We start from the raw sequence: 19,170 nt of genomic DNA on the forward strand, positions 1-19,170 counted from the left end.
CATTGGCCACGCTCTCTTCTTCTTTGGCCTTTCACATCTGTGGCGACTGCCTCTACTCGCTGAATCCGCGGGTGAATCTTCAAAGACGATCGCAAGACGCCCGGGTTAGCCTCTCCTGGAGGTGAATCTTATTCACGGGTCGTCGTTAGCATGCTCGCCAACCCATAGGGTTCATCCCCCCCCGTGTTCTTGTTCAGAGAAAATTGAGTTTTCGGGTCCATAACGGCATTACAGCCGTTTCAAATATACGGGCACACGAAAATGTGTCCATTTGTGTTTCTCGCCTTGTGATGGGACTTTGCAGGATGAACGTTGAGATTTGTAAGGGCACGGGGTGACCAATAAGGTCTGAATTGGTCTGTAATAAGGTACAGCACTGATAAGGGGTTGACAGGTTTGTAATGGTGAGTGTACTAATGGTGAGTGTACTAGTGGTGAGTAGTGGTGGTGAGTGTAGTAGTGGTGAGTGTAGTGGTGAGTGTAGTAGTGGTGAGTGTAGTAGTGGTGAGTGTACTAATAGTGAGTGTACTAGTGGTGAGTGTAGTGGTGAGTGTAGTAGTGGTGAGTGTACTAATAGTGAGTGTACTAGTGGTGAGTGTAGTGGTGAGTGTAGTAGTGGTGAGTGTAGTAGTGGTGAGTGTAGTGGTGAGTGTAGTGGTGAGTGTAGTAGTAGTGAGTGTACTAGTAGTGAGTGTACTAGTGGTGAGTGTACTAGTGGTGAGTGTACTAGTGGTGATTGTAGTGGTGAGTGTACTAGTGGTGAGTGTACTAGTGGTGAGTGTACTAGTGGTGAGTGTACTAGTGGTGAGTGTAGTGGTGAGTGTAGTAGTGGTGAGTGTACTGGTGGTGAGTGTAGTAGTAGTGAGTGTACTAGTAGTGAGTGTACTAGTGGTGAGTGTACTAGTGGTGAGTGTACTAGTGGTGAGTGTAGTGGTGAGTGTAGTAGTGGTGAGTGTACTAGTGGTGAGTGTACTAGTGGTGAGTGTACTAGTGGTGAGTGTACTAGTGGTGAGTGTACTAGTGGTGAGTGTACTAGTGGTGAGTGTACTAGTGGTGAGTGTAGTAGTAGTGAGTGTACTAGTGGTGAGTGTAGTGGTGAGTGTAGTGGTGATTGTAGTGGTGAGTGTAGTAGTGGTGAGTGTACTAGTGGTGAGTGTACTAGTGGTGAGTGTAGTGGTGGTGAGTGTACTAGTGGTGAGTGTACTAGTGGTGAGTGTACTAGTGGTGAGTGTAGTGGTGGTGAGTGTACTAGTGGTGAGTGTGCTAGTGGTGAGTGTACTAGTGGTGAGTGTAGTGGTGAGTGTACTAGTGGTGGCTATCTAATTGCGTTTCTCCCTTGTGATGGGGGCTTTGTAGGATTAACTTTGAGATTTATAAGAGGCATGGGGTGACCAATAAGGTGTGAATTGCTCTGTTATAAGATAGGCACTGATAAGGGGTTGACAGGTTTGTTCTTATCATCCGTTGCAGCAGTGCTGTGTGGTGTGTTATTTTAGATTTGAAGCTTTCGTGACTGCAAGGATTCATACTCTTAGGTTTTTTCGGTAAAGTCGTGTAGGTAAAAAAAATAAACACTTGTCTTGAATAGCTCTCTTCACAAGCTACAGTAATTTTACTGGAGCAGTTACACCTGACGACGGAGGCTTGTGTTGCTTCCGAAACGTCGTGATTTAATTTAGTTAATTTAATTTTTTGTTACCTACGTGACTTTACCGGAAACAACCTAAGAGTGTGTGTTATATTGTATTTTATCAGCTAAGGCCCCCCCACCGTGCTGCTATGTAGTAGCTAATTTTTTCAGAAGTGACCCTGGCAGCAGCCAAATCACTCTAAACGCGTGTGCTGGTGTGGGGAGTGGTAGTGCACAACGCAATATCGCCACTGGGGAGAGAAAGGCGGCTGGGTGTGGTGCTGGCCACCCATCCCCTTCGTGTGCCGTGCCGGCTTCTAGAGGAGCTGCTACTCGCTAACAGCACTTGCCCCAACAGTCTATTACAGGCTATACATAAGGGGGGGAGAGATCTTTTAAAATAATTGTCATCATTTTTTAATCCTTTATATTAAGTTCGCTTGCTTGCTTGCTTACGACCGTGCAAATCTTTCGGTCGTTTTTAACCCACTTCCCGTGATCCAATCGAGCTGACATTTTGCACACAGACTCGTTGTGCGAGACAATTAATGTTCGTGAAATTTTTTTTCCAAAATTTTACACTGTTTAGGGAAAACAAATTAAATATTTAATTACCAATTGCTTAATACTGGCAGACAATCATCTGACCCATAGGTGGCAGCCATCTCAAGCCAGAGGACGAGAGGACTCTAGCCGCCACGCATATAAAGGATTTATAGTGACAAACTTTGTTTTTACGGGTTATACTTATTTTAATAATATTTTTGTATCATTTTTGTATAATTTTTTAAATAATTTTTTATCATTTTGATACTGGAAAAAAGGATCCCGTAGTTAATAGGACATTTTTTCTTGTCTGCGCTTTCTCAGATGGATCCTCGAATCGACTTGGCATTCATCAAACAAGAACACGAAGACGACGCGAGTTTTGGCGTGCACTACGATTGTCGGGTCAAACACGAAGATGCTCTCCGTGCCGCTGGTGAGATCGGCGGGAAATGCCTCAATCTCCAAAACCACGATGCCTCATTTCTACAGCCAATGCTCCGGCGGTTGGCAGTCTTAAGGACGTAATAAATAGAGTGATTGTTACTGTGGTAACTTTACAATACTTCTCATATGTTTTCAATTTACGTATTATTTATCGTCTTAAAAAGTAGCGGGCTTTTAAGACCAATATTCACCACGAAGGTTTGCATGAGGTTAGATCGCGTAAAATGTGTCGTTAAACCCGCCACCACCACCAGACATGGCCAATCAGTAAGGGGTTTGTCACGTAAACAAAACGAGGCCAGTTAGTTACTAGTTCAGCACGAACCGGTTCCGTGTTGGAGAGTAAAACTCACTACAACATAATTGACCAATCAGGGGTACGGGGGTCAGAACGTTTTGACAACAAACATAATACAACGAATTGATAGGAGTGCAAAGTATAAGAAAGGTAAACAAAAAATATATACAAATAAAACTAAACTACTTATTTTTTAAATCCTTTATATTAAGTTCGCGTGCTTGCTTGCTTGCGTGCTTGCTTGCTTGCTTACGACCGTGCAAATCTTTCGGTCGTTTTTTAACCCACTTCCCGTGATCCAATCGAGCTGACATTTTCCACACAGACTCGTTGTGCGTGACAATTAATGTTCGTGAAAAAAAATTCCTAAAATTTTACACTTTTTAGGCAAAAAAAATTTATTTTACATTTATTCAAATAGAACGCATTCATGGCTTTGGCTGAGCGTCAGAGTGTAAGAGCCCAGAGCGTAACCCCTCCACAGGCCGTGGCGGAGTAGCGCAGTTGGTAGCGCCCTCGCTTCCCATGCCAAAGGTCGCGGGATCGATCCCCGCGTCCTCCACAGGCGAATATATTTTTAAATCCTTTATATTAGGTTCGCTGCCACGCATATAAAGGATTTATAGTGAAAAACTTTGTTTTTACGGGTTATACTTATTATCTGACCAGGTAAAGCCCGCTGAGGTATTACCTTATTTTTCAGAAGTGACCTGGCTTTCACAAATGATGAGCTTAACAAAGTGGCTTATCATGTGGAAATGCATAGCAGCAAATTAATTTGATTCCCAAGCGGTCCTGTTTGACTTTATAGCTGCTCAACCCAAGCTATAAGTGCGCTGATACGTGCATTGTCTTTGTACTGTTCACCTTTTGGTGGTGTCTGGTCTGGCACTGGTGAGACTAGGCCATGTGGTGTAGGCCAATCAGTTTCAAGGACAATGCATTTATTATTATCATCAGAGCATGTTTTGCTTGTATGTTCACCACAAATACGTGTGGTTAATGCAGACATGAATCCTTACAAAAGGTATCTCTTTGGCGTTTGAACATCTTAACACCTGTTTTATATTGCCAGAAAGGGTAAAACCTATTTTTATATTTCATACAATTGGACGTCCTTATAATTATAAATTACACGTAGATTAGACCCGCCGTCTGTCATAAACAGTGTTTGCCATTTCAAAAAATGACAGGCTGGGATGTGAATATTGCTTCAGGTGAAGAAGCCGGCGACGGACCAGAAGAGACGGGAGATTCCTACGGACGTCTGTCCGCTCCTGGCCCGATCCACATCAAGGCGGAGTTCTTTGAGGAGGACATTGGTCAAGGTGGGTCCCCACTTTGATCACGGATTTAAAAAAAATTAACCCGTAAAAACTACGTTTTTCACTCTAAATCCTTTATATGCGTGGCGGCTAGAGTCCTCTCGTCCTCTGGCTTGAGATGGCTGCCACCTATGGGTCAGATGATTGCCTGCCACCGTTAAGCAATTGGTAATTAAATATAAAAAAAAAAAATTCCTAAAAAGTGTAAAATTTTGGAAAAATGTTTTCACGAATATAAATTGTCACGCACAACGAGTCTGTGTGCAAAACGTCAGCTCGAGTGGATCACGGGAAGTGGGTTAAAAAACGACCGAAAGATTTGCACGGTCGTAAGCGCGCAAGCAAGTGAACTTAATATAAAGGATTTAAAATGGAATGCCTTCTTGTTTTATCGCCAGACATAGCCTGATCGTGCTGTACGTACGTATGTACGTATGTGCGCGGAACTTCTTCCGCATCGTGCGTAGGCAACCATGCTCATTGGAGTGTATAGTGTAGTATGTATTGTATAATGTAGCATATCGTAGTGTACTGTGTAGTGTATAGTGTAGGTGGCGCTTAGTCTCTTGTCTGCTTTCACAGGCTCACTTTTATCGGCGTCACTTATATATTCGTCAGCCAGGTCACTCCCGTGTTATTGTGGGTCGAGTCTAGCAAGAGCAATCGAGACCCTTCATCTGAGGCGATTCAATAGGGTTGGTCTGTCTTTAATTTTTAAACGAGCCACTATGCCAGTTTTCACGCAGTAGCGTATCTCTAGAACACAACAGTGCACACTCAATATCTTTCAGAATGACCCCCCTTTATCCCGACACTCACACCGAAGCCTACGCATTCCCAAACACTCTCACACCCTTAAATAAGGAACTTTTCACCTTCGAGATGGCAGTTACCACCCACTTTGGCCTGCAATCACAAACAACCCCGACTCCAGGTGAAGCTCCATCCCGCGCGTTGTGGACCACCACCGGCCCGACACTGTCGCCAGAGCGGAGGAAGTGAACCAGGCGCCTGCTGGCTCCTTCCCACCATAGGGTGGCGACCGAGGCAGCCTCCTTGTGCTTCTCTCCTCTCCCCTTCTGCTGAAGTTCCTTTGCCCATCGCTACTTCCCACCGGGCGTCCACCGAAATTCACACACGGACTGTTAACGCAGAGACCCTGGTGCATTACAAAAATATATGTTTAAATATCAGCGCTCTAACCGTACAGTCCATAGTCCTGCCGAGCTTCTACTTACAAAATCATGGATTTTCTGTTTGCACAAAGTCACTTTAAGATGTTTTTTGTTTGTTGCGGTTGCACCCGATTCAAGAGCCGAATGGCTCACAGGGCTATACCTAATACATGAACTTTGAACTTTGAACAGCCTGAAGCTTGACCGTTTCCATGGGCCGCTCCTCTCTCCACTGCTGGCTGGAGCTCGAGAGCAGAGATGCTCATACCTGTCAACCGCTTATCAGTGCCTACCCAATTACAGACCAATTCAGACCTTTATTGGTCACCGCCGCGCCCATTAGAAATCTCCACGTTCATCCTACAAAGTCCCATCACAACGGAGAAACACAATGAAATAGACAATCAGCACGTGTACACTCACCACTTGCACATTCACCACTACATTCACCACTACACTCACCACTAGTGCATTCACCACTAGTACACTCACCACTAGTACACTCACCACTAGTACACTCACCACTACATTCACCACTACATTCACCACTACATTCACCACTAGTACACTCACCACTAGTACACTCACCACTAGTACACTCACCACTACATTCACCACTAGTACACTCACCACTACACATGATAATAACATACCTGTCAACCCCTTATTAGTGCCTACCTTATTACAGAGCAATTCAGGCCTTATTCGTCACCCCGTGCCCTTATACATCTCAAAGTTAATCCTACAAAGTCCCATCACAAGGGAGAAACACAAACAAATAGACAATTTTCTTTTTTGCCCATATTGAAACGGCTGTACGCCGTATAGACCTGAAAACTAAATTTCCCTGTACAAGAATACAGGGTAAACCGTATGGCTTAACAGGTATGGTATAGGGAAAGGGGGTTTGGGAAAAGCAGGGTTCTGGGAGGCAGGGAGGAGAGATAGAACCACGTGCACAGAGTAGCGACACGACCGCCGCTACTCTACGATAGCCGGCACAAAAACTGTGTCACACGCCCTCGCACGTGGCCTCGTGGTGGGAGCCTCGGTGTACCAAAAAGGTTACTTTAGTAGAGTTTTTCTTCCGAATAGGAAAGGGTTAAACCTCTCGATATCACGCTATTCTTCTTCTTGACAGATCAAGATCTGAAGAATGTTAAAGTTGAGGGAAGCGGTGAGAAGCCAGAGGAGACGGAGAGTTCCCAAGGATGTCCTGCCACCGCAGACCAGAACTTCATCGAGGTGGAATTGGAGGAAGAGGACATCGGTCGAGGTGAGTAACCATTGATTCAAAAGTGCCGTAGGACCCTTCCTAACGACCACCCCTGTTAACGACTAATCACTTAAAAAAACGGGCCTCCATAGAGCCCAATGTGTAGTGTATAGTAGTGTAGTGTATAGTGTAGTGCAGAGGTTGGCCGTCAGGGCCAGCAAAGGCTTCTCTGCTGGCCTAGAGATTGTCAGAAATTATATTCTTGGGTCTTTCGGTAAAGTCACGTACAGTGAGGGAAAAAAGTATTTGATCCCGTGCTGATTTTGTACGTTTGCCCACTGACAAAGAAATGTTCAGTCTATAATTTTAATGGTAGGTTTATTTGAACAGTGAGAGACAGAATAACAACAACAAAAATCCATAAAAACGCATGTCAAAAATGTTATAAATTTATTTGCATTTTAATGAGGGAAATAAGTATTTGACCCCCTCTCAATCAATCAGATTCCAAACTCTCCACCATGGCCAAGACCAAAGAGTTCTCCAAGGATGTCAGGGACAAGATTGTAGATCTACACAAGGCTGGAATGGTCTAAAAGACCATCGCCAAGCAGCTTGGTGAGAAGGTGACAACAGTTGGTGCGATTATCCGCAAATGAAAGAAACACAAAAGAACTGTCAATCTCCCTCGGCCTGGGGCTCCATGCAAGATCTCACCTCGTGGAGTTGCAATGATCATGAGAACGGTGAGGAATCAGCCCAGAACTACACTGGAGGATCTTGTCAATGATCTCAAGGCAGCTGGGACCATAGTCACAAAGAAAACAGTTGGTAACACACTACGTCGTGAAGGACTGAAATCCTGCAGCGCCCGCAAGGTCCCCCTGCTCAAGAAAGCACATATACATGCCCGTCTGAAGTTTGCCAATGAACATCTGAATGATTCAGAGGACAACTGGGTGAAAGTGTTGTGGTCAGATGAGACCAAAATGGAGCTCTTTGGCATCAACTCAACTCACCGTGTTTGGAGGAGGAATGCTGCCTATGACCCCAAGAACACCATCCCCACTGTCAAACATGGAGGTGGAAACATTGTGCTTTGGGGGTGTTTTTCTGCTAAGGGGACAGGACAACTTCACCGCATCAAAGGGACGATGGACGGGGCCATGTACCATCAAATCTTGGGTGAGAACCTCCTTCCCTCAGCCAGGGCATTGAAAATGGGTCGTGGATGGGTATGCCAGCATGACAATGACCCAAAACACACGGCCAAGGCAACAAAGGAGTGCCTCAAGAAGAAGCACATTAAGGTCCTGGAGTGGCCTAGCCAGTCTCCAGACCTTGATCCCATAGAAAATCTGTGGAGGGAGCTGCAGGTTCGAGTTGCCAAACGTCAGCCTCGAAACCTTAATGACTTGGAGAAAATCTGCAAAGAGGAGTGGGACAAAATCTCTCCTGAGATGTGTGCAAACCTGGTGGTCAACTACAAGAAACGTCTGACCTCTGTGATTGCCAACAACGGCTTGCCACCAAGTACTAAGTCATGTTTTGCAGAGGGGTCAAATACTTATTTCTCTCATTAAATTGCAAATCAATTAATAACATTTTTTACATGCGTTTTTCTGGATTTTGATGTTATTCTGCCTCTCACTGTTCAAATAAACCTACCATGAAAATTATAGACTGATCATTTCTTTGTCAGTGGGCAAACGTACAAAATTAGCAGGGGATCAAATACTTTATTTCCTCACTGAATGTATTTTACAAAGTTCATTCCTAACGGTCTTTTAACATCACTTCATTGCTACTTTCTCTCTCAGTTGCGCTGCTTCCAGTGCAGCTCATATAAATTAGAGCTTTTATCCAATCAGATTTTCCACCTGTGCTGTCTCCGGGTGAAAAATCTACCCTGAGGCCTTCAGAATTTAGAGTGAATCCCCTCTGCTGTTGAAGCAATTAGGGACAATGTGTTACTTGTCATATTCTTTAACCAATCAGATTTCGAGTTTGCCAGATTGGGCGTATTCTTTGACACCCTGGACCCTTCTAGTTTGCTTAGCCACCTACGTTAACATTTTTCGTGTGGCGTGATCGGAGGGCCAGTTAGCAAACTGAATTAAAACTAGCTAGCACGTAACGTAACATCATCTAAGATTTGAACTTTCTTTCGTGACGTTTAGATTTTTAGACGTAGTGCTTTAGATTTTGTGTTTAGATTTTTACTTAGCCCTGTTGTTTTTTAACGCACAATGGCTGAAGGAGGAGAAGAAAAGGATTTGGTGGCGGATTTACTGGCAAAGCCTTTTTCGAGTTGGACCTTCCAAGAAAAGCTGGAAATTGTGAGGAAGGGTCGATCAACCCCGCCGCTAGCATCCCTGTCCCAGCCAGGGAAAGGATTTGTGCGGCACTTTCAATCGAGCAACTACGAAAGGTACACCTGGCTTACAGCGTCGAAGGAACATTGCAAATTGTATTGCTGGGAATGCCTGTTATTTGCAACTGACCGATATGGTGTTTGGAGCCACGCTGGGTTTGCAAACCTGAATTGCTTAACCAAGGCAGCAACGAGACACCAAAGCACGGCAGGACACTTGCAAGCAACGGTGCTATTGAAAACGTTCGGAGACACCCGAGTGGATCTACAACTCAACGAACAAATGCGAAGAGAAACGGAGCTCCACAACGAAAAAGTCAAGAAAAACAGAGAAATACTGAAAAGACTGATCGATTGTGTCATCTTTCTGGGTAAACAAGAGCTCTCATTTAGGGGACACGATGAAGGCAAGGAGTCCACAAATAGGGGTAACTATGTTGAGCTTATTTCCTTTCTGGCCGAGCATGACAAAGACTTGCATTACCACCTTTCCACTAACAAAGTGTTTACTGGGACTTCAGGCAAAATGCAAAACGACCTGATTAGTGCTATAGCTGAAGTGATGGGAGAGGAGATAAAAAGGGAGATCAATAAAGCACCTTTTGTCACGGTTATGGTGGACGAAACTACAGATGTGAGTACTGCAGCCCAGCTGGCACTGGTGCTCCGTTATGTGACAGACACTGGTGTCAAGGAGAGGTTTGTCAGATTTGACGATGTTACGAGTGGCAAGCGGGCTGATGACATTGCTGCTCTCATTATCCGATTCTTGGAGGAACACGAATGCCTGGATAAAGTTGTGGCACAGTGCTTTGATGGCGCTGCCGTCATGGCATCTGGACTAAATGGGGTGCAGGATAAAGTTAAGGTGAGGGCTCCTATGGCTTTATTTATACATTGCTATGCACGTGGACTTCATTTAGTACTGACTCAAGGGGCATCAAAGCTTAGAGAATGTAGGATCTTTTTTGCGCATCTCAATGGCCTAGCTGCGTTTTTTTCCAGATCTCCTCGGCGCACGCAGCTGCTTGACGATATCTGCCAGCGGCGTCTTCCTCGTGTGGCACCAACGAGGTGGCAATATAGTTGTAGATTGGTCAGCACAGTCTTTGAGAAGAGAGTTGCCCTAAAGGAGCTATTTGAGCACATATTGGAACACCACGATGAGTACGATGAAGATTCTGTGCGCTGTGCTGACGGATACAATGCACATCTGGATGATTTTGAGTTTTGTTTTATGCTTTCCACTTTTCACGTGATTTTTGAGTATTCGGATGTGCTTTTTGGAATACTGCAGAACAAAACACTCGATGTACAATTCTGTCTGGCGAGAATGGACGAGTTTTGTGACACCATTGAGAGGGAGAGAGGGCAATTTGGTGAGATTTATGAATCTACACTGCGCGAAGCAGGTGCGCCAAGCACACGGAGAGGCCAAGCGCAGGGGGACATTCGCGCAAGGTACCAGAAACTCCACAGCGACATTTTGGACAACGTCCTTGCCCAGATACGGAATCGGTTTAAAGACCACGACAAAGTCATGTTTCTCTCCCTCCTCGACCCTCAACAGTTTCAGACATACCGGAAAAAATTCCCGGATGCGGCCTTCTCCAGCTTAACACAGAGCCACGGAACTTTCTTCGACCTGCTCCGGCTTAAAACAGAACTGACTGTAATGTATGCCATGACAGATTTTGAAGGAAAAAGTCCCGCCGACCTTCTCGCTTTCCTTCAGCAGAAAGATCTATGCGGGAGCATGCGTCAACTTTACACATTGGCATGTTTGGCGGTGACCATCCCAGTATCCACTGCCTCTGTCGAGCGGACATTCTCGGCCCTAAAACGCATTCAAATGTATTCAAGAAATAAGACTGAGCAGGCTCGACTGTCGGCACTGGCCTCCATGGCAATCGAGAAGGACCTTTTATTGGAACTGAAACGCACCGATGTACTGTACAACCGCGTCATTGAACTGTTTATAAAGAAAGAAAGGAGGCTGGACTTTGTCTTCAAATGATGAGTAGCTTTGGTAAGTTTGATGGATTTTTATGGATCTTTACGAGCCAGGTCCGGCACCACGAGGGGTCTTAAGGGGGCTTAGTATTTTTGTATTTAGTTGTATTATTTGTCCCCTCTGTTTAAGCTTTATGTATCTATAGAAAAATAGCAAAGACAACAAAATTATTGGCCGAGACAGTGCTTTTTGTTGTGTGTAGGTGCCGCGATGTCCATAGTACGGAAACGGAGCGGAGGAGATCGATAGACAGACAGACTTCATCCTGGCACCGGGCCTGTTACTAGCTATTTATTATTATTGCTTGCTTTAGATCGTTGCTGCTGGTGTGAATGATGTTCAGATGTAATGGCCTGGCTGTGCCTTTGAGTGTGCATGGTGCCATGTGCGTTTAGGCCAGCGGTCGGGAACCTATGGCTCGCGAGCCATATATGGCTCTTCCGGTGACGGTATATGGCTCCCAGACAATTTTGAGTTGAAAAAAATAATAATACGAAAATAAAAATAAAATCAGTTTGGAACTGATTTTAAAATACTTGTGATATTGCTTAATAATACTGTGTCATTTTAAAGTAAACAGAAATTAGTTTTGAAGATAAAATTTCTCGGGTCACGGGTACCGTGACTAGAAGTAGCATTAAAAGTAAGACATATTTAATTTATTATACGTTAAAAATACTATATGGCTGTCAATGAAATATATTAAGAAATATTTGACTTTTATGGCTCTCCCAGTCAAAAAGGTTCCCGACCCCTGGTTTAGGCCCAGCAGCTTGGCTGGAATCTGTGGGGAAGCCTGTTGAATCCTATTAATATTCTTAGGTTTTTTTCGGTAAAGTCACGTAGGTAAAAAATTTAAATTAATAAAATTAAAATAATCTGTTGAATCCTGATTGTGTTATTTGTATTTTACGGAATTTTTGCTTGCTTGGTGGTCGTATGAGTAAATGTTGTTGTGAGTTTGTACTTGTTTCTTTGGTAATGACATTGATTTGGGCTATGCGATGTCTTTGTGATTCAGCATCCTGTCATACTGTGTAATAGTGGTACATCCTTGATGGTTTCAGTCACCATCTATTCATGTTCTTTGCAATTAGTGTATTGTAACTCTCATAGGTGTTGAGCTTCGTGTTAAATCACTTTAGTCCACTCGATAAAGGTTACAGTCACTGTGAATATGGGGTGGTTACGTCGAATGGCAATAGCCTATAGCCCTAGTGTAATGGTGAGGTTATTCGAAGGCGGTTTAATTTCGGCAGGATAGCACTGAAGGCCTGGTGTAAAATACACGGCAGAGGTCGCAAACGGGTTTTGATTCCTTACCCGTACCCATACCAGGCCGCACCAGGGTCGCAAACGGGTACCCTACCCGATACACGGCCGGCTACGGATAGCCGGATATCGGGTAGGGTACGGGTATCGGGTAGGGTACGGGTATCGGGTACCCGATTGCGACCTCTGGGATGAAGCCATGTTGCAGGCGCGGGTGGGTTGATTCTAGGAACTTGAATTGTGAGAAGAGACAAGACGTTGGGAAATGAGTGACAAACGGTTACTCACCAGTGACTCACGGCCTTCTCACTCATTGGTTGTGGTGAGTCACGTGCGGCTACCCGTACCCGGCCGCACCAGAGTCGCAAACGGCTACCCGTACCCAGCCGGGTACGGGTAGCCGGGTATCGGGTAGGGTACGGGTATCGGGTCCCCGTTTGCGACCTCTGATACACGGCCTGCCACTGGTGTAGTGTATAGTAGTGTAGAGTAGAACTCCTCTTAACGACCACTCTTGTTAACAACTAATCATTTAACGACGGACCTCTATAGAGCCCAATGTGTTCGCTTACTATTAATTCCCCTGTTAACGACGAGCTGTTGTAGGTACAGTAAACATGAATGCATATGTAGTATAGAATCGGTTACGTAGCAGCATAGCGTTAGCTGTTGGCTAGGAGGTGGATCTGCAGCTTGCAGTAGCCCTGACTGATATTTTTGACTTACGATGGGGTCGTCGTAACGCATCTCCATCGTACGTAGAGGACTACCTTAGTTCGATGTCTCGGTTTAGCGCTGTCAGTGTCAGACGGCTGGCGTTGTGAATAGGCTAGCAACTTACATATAGTTGTATCTCAACGAGAGGGAGAAGAGTGTGTACCAGCGTAGGGTGTGTATTGTTAAAAGGGTACTCGATTTAATAAAAGAACTGCCTCCAAGGACGTGTGTCTCCAAGTCAGTCACTACACATTGATTATTCCCGTTTCTTTTAATATTACGTGTTTATAATCTTGTTTGTATATGTATTAATATCCATTGTTTAAATATAATAAAGTACGTTTTGTGGGTGAAAAATGATAACTTTCGATGGTATCGGAAAGAATTAAGCCTTTAACGTGTATTTCCTATACTTGTGTAGTGACATCGAATCGGTCACTATGTAGCATAGCGCTGGCTGCTGGCAGGAAAAGGGATCTGCAGAGTGAAGCAGCCCTGATTGACAGCAGGCCACGTGATCAACCCGAGAGGGATCTCGGGTAAAGGTTACGGAGAGGATGCGTCGAGAGCCCGCTCGTCGGTTCCAGAAGGGGGGTGTGGCCGAGGTGGAGCGAGGCCACGCTAACAGGATAAAAGGGGACCTCGAGCGGGATATCGGGGCCGTCGTTGCAGTGGGATCCCCTTGTCGTCGTCGCTGTCGTCGTCCACTGGATAATTGCGCTGCTAGCAGTAGTTGGCTGTCTTAGCTCAGCGCCGTCAGTGTCAGATGGCCAGCGTTGTGTTGTAGGCTAGCAACCAGTATATAGTTGCATTTAAGCGAGAGACAGAGCGTTGTGTAACAGCAGAGAGTGTGTAACAGTTTGCTCGGTGTTTAATTAAAGAATTGCCACCAAGAAGTTATGTCTCCTAGTCAGTCACTGCACTCGCTTAATGACCGGTTTCACGGAACCAATTACCATCATTAAGAGAGGTTTATTTTCGGTTAGATCGTGTATGTATGTACGTTTAACTTGTTTGGCACTGTACGTAGCCAACCGTGCTACTAGGAGGTGCGGGGGGGGGGGCAACAAACTAAACACAAAAAGCAGTTCTAAAACAATGAGTTTCTCAATCTCGATGATTATTTAAAAGTGCATTGCTGCCAATGGCTTCCTAATATCGGAAGAAAGAGCGTTCAGACGGCCCCAAAAGCGTCATCTGAAAGTGCCGCACGATACGGTGACCGTCTTTTTTCTTTGGCCAGCCAAAAGTATAGTGTAGTGTATAGTGTCGGGTCTAGTGTAGTGACTAATGTAGTGTATTTTATTGTGGAGTTTTTATCGCATCTGAAAGCGACGCGCAATGCGGTGGCCGTCTTTGTTCGATGGCCAGCCAAAAGCCGCTGCGAGTATGATCAGAGTTCACGTGATGGTTAATGTACGTTAAACTTCTTTCGCACCACACATAGCCAGCTGTGCTAATTAGAGGTGCAACAAACACAAAAAGGTGTAGGTCTAATAATGTTGGTTAACGAATGACCCTCCGCCATCCGACAGAGGTGAACAAATCGAAGTTGCCATGTGGCCCGATATGCCAGTTTGATTTTTGGTTTGTCTGCAAAGTGGAATGTTGAAAGGCAGGCGAACATTTTCCCATCTTTTTTGTTGTCGTTGTTGTTGTACAGCCGTAGCGTTGACCGCAGCGAGGTTGATCCGTAATATACCGGGATGGCACGCGTGACTGAGGTTTTTAATTATTTTTATTTTATATTTTACCCTGTACCTTGTCTGTCGGTTTTGAAACAAACGTGCTGCCTAGACGATGAGAGTGCGACGGGACCACCCTGCGCAGAGTGTGCGAGGGAGCCGCGTGGACGACTCCCGACGGAGGGGCACGGGGAGAGGCGCACCGGCGGGATGCTGCGAGGCTGTTCGCGGTGCAGCGGGTGGCGGCAGTCGCTCGGGGCCTCCGCATTCGGCGTCGACAGGAAGAAGCCGCACGAGTGCGGGGAGTGCGGCAAGGGCTTTGCGAGGCCCTTCGACCTAAAGAACCATGCGCGGATACACAGCGGCGAGAGGCCGCATGCCTGTGCCGAGTGCGGCAAGGCGTTCGCGCAGCGCTCCAACCTGGAGACGCACGCGAGGACGCACAGCGGCGAGAGGCCGCACGCCTGCGTCGAGTGCGGCAAGGGGTTCTCGACGCGCTCCAACCTTGAGACGCACGCGAGGATACACAGCGGTGAGAGGATGCACGCGTGCCGCGAGTGCGGCAAGGGGTTCACGCAGCGGACCAACCTGGAGACGCACCTGAGGACGCACACCCGCGAGAGGCCGCACGTGTGCTGGGAGTGCGGGAAGGGGTTTACGGCGCGCACCTCGCTGAACAAGCACTATAGAACGCACACCGGCGAGAAGCCAAACGTGTGTCCCGAGTGCGGCAAGTGCTTCGCGCAGCCGTGCGATTTGAAAATCCACTCGAGGACGCACACCGGCGAGAAGCCGTACGTGTGCAGGGAGTGCGGGAAGAAGTTCTCGCAGCGTTGCAATTTGGAGACGCATTCCAGGACGCACACGGGCGAGAAGCCGTACTTGTGCAACGAGTGCGGAAAGAGGTTCTCAAAGAATTCCAATCTGGAGACTCACTCGAGGACGCACACCGGCGAGAAGCCGTACGTGTGCAAGGAGTGCGGGAAGAGGTTTACGCAGCGCTCCAATTTAGAGACGCACTCTAAAACGCACACAAGTGAAAAGCCGCACGTGTGCAGCGAGTGTGGGAAAGAGTTTAGGTTGCGCACCGGCTTGAAAAGACACTCGAGAACGCACACCGGCGAGAAGCCGCACGTTTGCACCGAGTGCGGCAAGGCGTTTTCACGTTGTTCCACTTTGAAAAAGCACGCCAGAACGCACACGGGCTAGACGCCGCACGTGTGCAAGGAGTGCTTGAAAGGATTTCCAAATCCTTCTCACTTAAATCGGCATTCTGTGAAACACACTTCCGCGAGAAGCCACACATTTGAAGGGAGAGGAGGAAGGGGTTTGTACAATGTTGCGATTTTTGACAGTCATTCTAAATCCATACAGGGGTTTCTTGTATATATTCAGTCTTGAATTAGTTTTTTTTAAATGAGATGAAAATTTAATGTGTAATTGAACGAATTTATGCTAATTTATGTAATTATGCAAAGTATGAATTTATACTAATTAGGCCCTGTTTCGTTGCCAATGGTTATTACCGATGGTGATAATAAAATTAAGGTGTAATTGTATGAAGTTATGCAAGTGTATGTAATGATGCTAATTAGGCTTGGCTTTGTTGTCTAGGGTTGTATTATCAATCGGGATAATACAATGATTCTCACTTTAACTTTTACTGATTATGTTTTCGTGTGTTTGTCAGGTCTCAAAATTCAGATCTCACCGCAGGAAACAGTTCTTATAATTAAGATTAGTATGCATGAACTTAGGAAGGCACCACTCAGACTCTTCTGTGTTAAGCAACTTTAATATCTAATAAGTATAACCCGTAAAAACTAAGTTTTTCACTATAAATCCTTTATATGCGTGGCAGCTAGAGTCCTCTCGTCCTCTGGCTTGAGATGGCTGCCACCTATGGGTCAGATGATTGTCTGCCAGTATTAAGCAATTGGTAATTAAATATTTAATTTGTTTTCACGAACATTAATTGTCTCGCACAACGAGTCTGTGTGCAAAATGTCAGCTCGATTGGATCACGGGAAGTGGGTTAAAAAACGACCGAAAGATTTGCACTGTCGTAAGCAAGCACGCAAGCACACAAGCAAGCGAACTTAATATAAAGGATTTAAAAACACTTATGCTCGGAATTGTCAACACAGTACTCCTCGAAACGTCCTATTCATTGATCCGTACAAATAACCCTCTGGTTACGTTTATTAACTGAGCACAAAACAATCTGCTAATCCCTCAGAGTAAAGCGAGCATGCACGGCGATGGGAAAAAGTCCTTAAAATGCATGTGACAATATTCATACGAACGGTAATAAAGAAACATGTGTCTAAAGCAAAAGTAGTCGTCAATTAATTCATTGGTAAGATTATGCAATTAACGAAAACGAATTACTAAAATTCTTCTAAACGACCGTATTCATGTAACTCAACGGGCAGCAATGCTTTTCACGATCAGCTAATATTTAACGCACCTGCCTTGGAATGGCACCCCTTTTCGAAACGCAAAGATAACTTTTTGGAACAATCTTTTTAGTCCCGATATGCGTGTTGTGTGTGTGAATTGGCGGCTTACGCGGTACAGCGTTCCTTGTACTGAAAATACCTCAGGATCCCAGCAGGGCCGCTGGGACTGCGTGTGTGTGTGTATTGAACACACAGCGCTCTTGCCTGCGCCGACACTCTTCCTCTTGGCTGTGCCAGCTCTCTCCACTGCTGGTTGGTAGTTGAGTTGGCGCGATGATGCCGTCGTCGGATAGCGCTCGCAGCTGGTCGCCGTTGCTCACTCTTGTCTTAGTTCCCAGCTGGTGCTTGTCGGTGTGTGTGTGGGTTGAATCCACGGCGCTCTCGCCAGCGCTGACACTCTTGGCGGCTGGTCAGGCTCTTTCCACTGCTCCGTGCTCTCTCCCTTAGTGTGCAGCTGCCAGCTTCAAGCGGGCACCCGGTGATGCCTCTCCTGCCCTTCCTTCAGGCTCTTTCCACTGCTCCGTGCTCTCTCCCTTAGCGTGCAGCTGCCAGCTTCACGCGGGCACCCGGTGATGCCTCTCCTGCCCTTCCTTCAGGCTCTTTCCACTGCTTCGTGCTCTCCGCCCTTCTTCCAAGAGGGCTCCTGCTTTGAGCTGCTCGTCGCTGCCTGGATCACTGACTCTCAAAACTCGTAAATTGCATGAGCACCTTTTTAGCTTCTCACAACTCTTACAGCGTAGCATAATACAGCATATCGCAGTCCTCGACTCGGCAAGCGACTCAACATAAGGGTAGATCTTCTTGGTTCTTTCGGTAAAGTCACGTAGAAGGGAAGTAATAAAATAATAAAAATAAAACTATTAAATAATTCTCACGACGTTTCGGCCACAACGCAAGCAGCCGTCCTCAGGTGGAGAACAGGTCAGTCGGGAAGACAGCGTCTGAATGAGAATAAATCGCAATATAAGGGTATAAGGGTAGATGTTAAATAACACTTTCAGCAATACTCTGTCAGTCCATGCCGAACTCAGCTCTAGAGCCTGCCCGTCGCAGCACTGAGTTGCCTGTTTTGTGTCCTTGCTTATATGTGGAATTCTCCCCCCTCTGCACTTCTCTCACGAAAAACACAATCCCTGTCTTGTTCTTCTCCCGTGGCCACAGCCGCCTGGTTGCCCCCCCCCCCTTTTTGACCATTGACTGGCTGCTTTCCATCACCATGTTATGTTTTGGTTTGCGTCCCCCCCCCTCTGCCCTCGTGGTGTTTGCTATCTCAAGGGGAGGCCCTCCCTTCATACGTAATTTATTGCTACCATGTGCTGTGTCAAATTGTTGGAAGACAAAGGCGGTTTGGAGGCTCTGGTCCTATGGAATACATTATCTTGGTCGTGTGTGTTTGACCTATTTCGCCTTATATCTCTTTTGAATTACCTTAGGTGTAATACTTCATAATTATTATTTGGTTTATGTTTAACCAAAATTTGTGACGTACCATAGTTGTTACCTCACGTATTCCGAGGGTTTTATTAAACTTTGTTCACCGTGTGTGTCTTCAGGGATCTGTGCTTCTTATTTCAGTTATATTTTGATATCCTGGGTTTGACGATATAGCTAAATTTTGACTTAAGTTTTCGTGACTGCCAGAATTCATATTCTTTGGTTCTTTCTGTAAAGTCATATAGATAGAAAGATACAATAAGAAAAAATATATATAAGGTGAATAAGGGTAATAATATAAGTACTAATAAAAGCCACTAATGTAGACTGCAGTCTGGTTCTTAATCTGAGAGTGTACTGGCAGTCTATAATGTCGATTTATTCTTGTCACTAAGTTTCGAACTTTTACCATTGTAAAAAAAAAACGCCAGTTGTAATGTCCGTTTGCCCTGTGGCTCTCGCCGTCCGTGGAGAGCCGTCTGGGGGTGGTGTAAAGGCTGTGTCAGCAAGTTTCGATGCGTGACCAGGCTGTTTCTCCAGATGCCAGTGGGTCTTGGAGGATTGTTTGTGAAACT

General features: G+C 45.7%; 1 protein-coding gene across 2 annotated transcripts; it reads left to right on the plus strand.

Annotated features, from left to right (window-relative positions):
- Positions 1-18,746, plus strand: LOC133360738 (zinc finger protein 135-like). Of its 2 annotated transcripts, none has more exons than XM_061579560.1 (5): positions 1-121; positions 2,501-2,612; positions 4,139-4,249; positions 6,563-6,697; positions 14,812-18,746. In XM_061579560.1, the coding sequence occupies exons 2-5, from the start codon at positions 2,501-2,503 to the stop codon at positions 15,906-15,908; spliced, it is 1,455 nt and encodes a 484-aa protein (XP_061435544.1). In that variant the 5' UTR covers positions 1-121; the 3' UTR covers positions 15,909-18,746. The 2 variants fall into 2 exon arrangements, with proteins under 2 accessions (XP_061435544.1, XP_061435543.1); XM_061579559.1 differs by lacking the exon at positions 14,812-18,746 and adding an exon at positions 8,897-11,217.
- The last annotated feature ends 424 nt before the right edge of the window (positions 18,747-19,170 follow it).

Source organism: Lethenteron reissneri, chromosome 69, assembly GCF_015708825.2.
Source record: "Lethenteron reissneri isolate LAM-NWPU_2019-01 chromosome 69, ASM1570882v1, whole genome shotgun sequence".
Lineage (NCBI taxonomy): Eukaryota > Metazoa > Chordata > Hyperoartia > Petromyzontiformes > Petromyzontidae > Lethenteron > Lethenteron reissneri.

Bases quoted from the DNA above. Each gene is read 5' to 3' on its own strand.
- LOC133360738 (XM_061579559.1), top strand. From the start codon at position 2,501: ATGGATCCTCGAATCGACTTGGCATTCATCAAACAAGAACACGAAGAC. The intron at 2,613-4,138 runs GTGAGATCGGCG...ATATTGCTTCAG, and splicing joins AGATGCTCTCCGTGCCGCTG to GTGAAGAAGCCGGCGACGGA. The intron at 4,250-6,562 runs GTGGGTCCCCAC...TCTTCTTGACAG, and splicing joins TGAGGAGGACATTGGTCAAG to ATCAAGATCTGAAGAATGTT.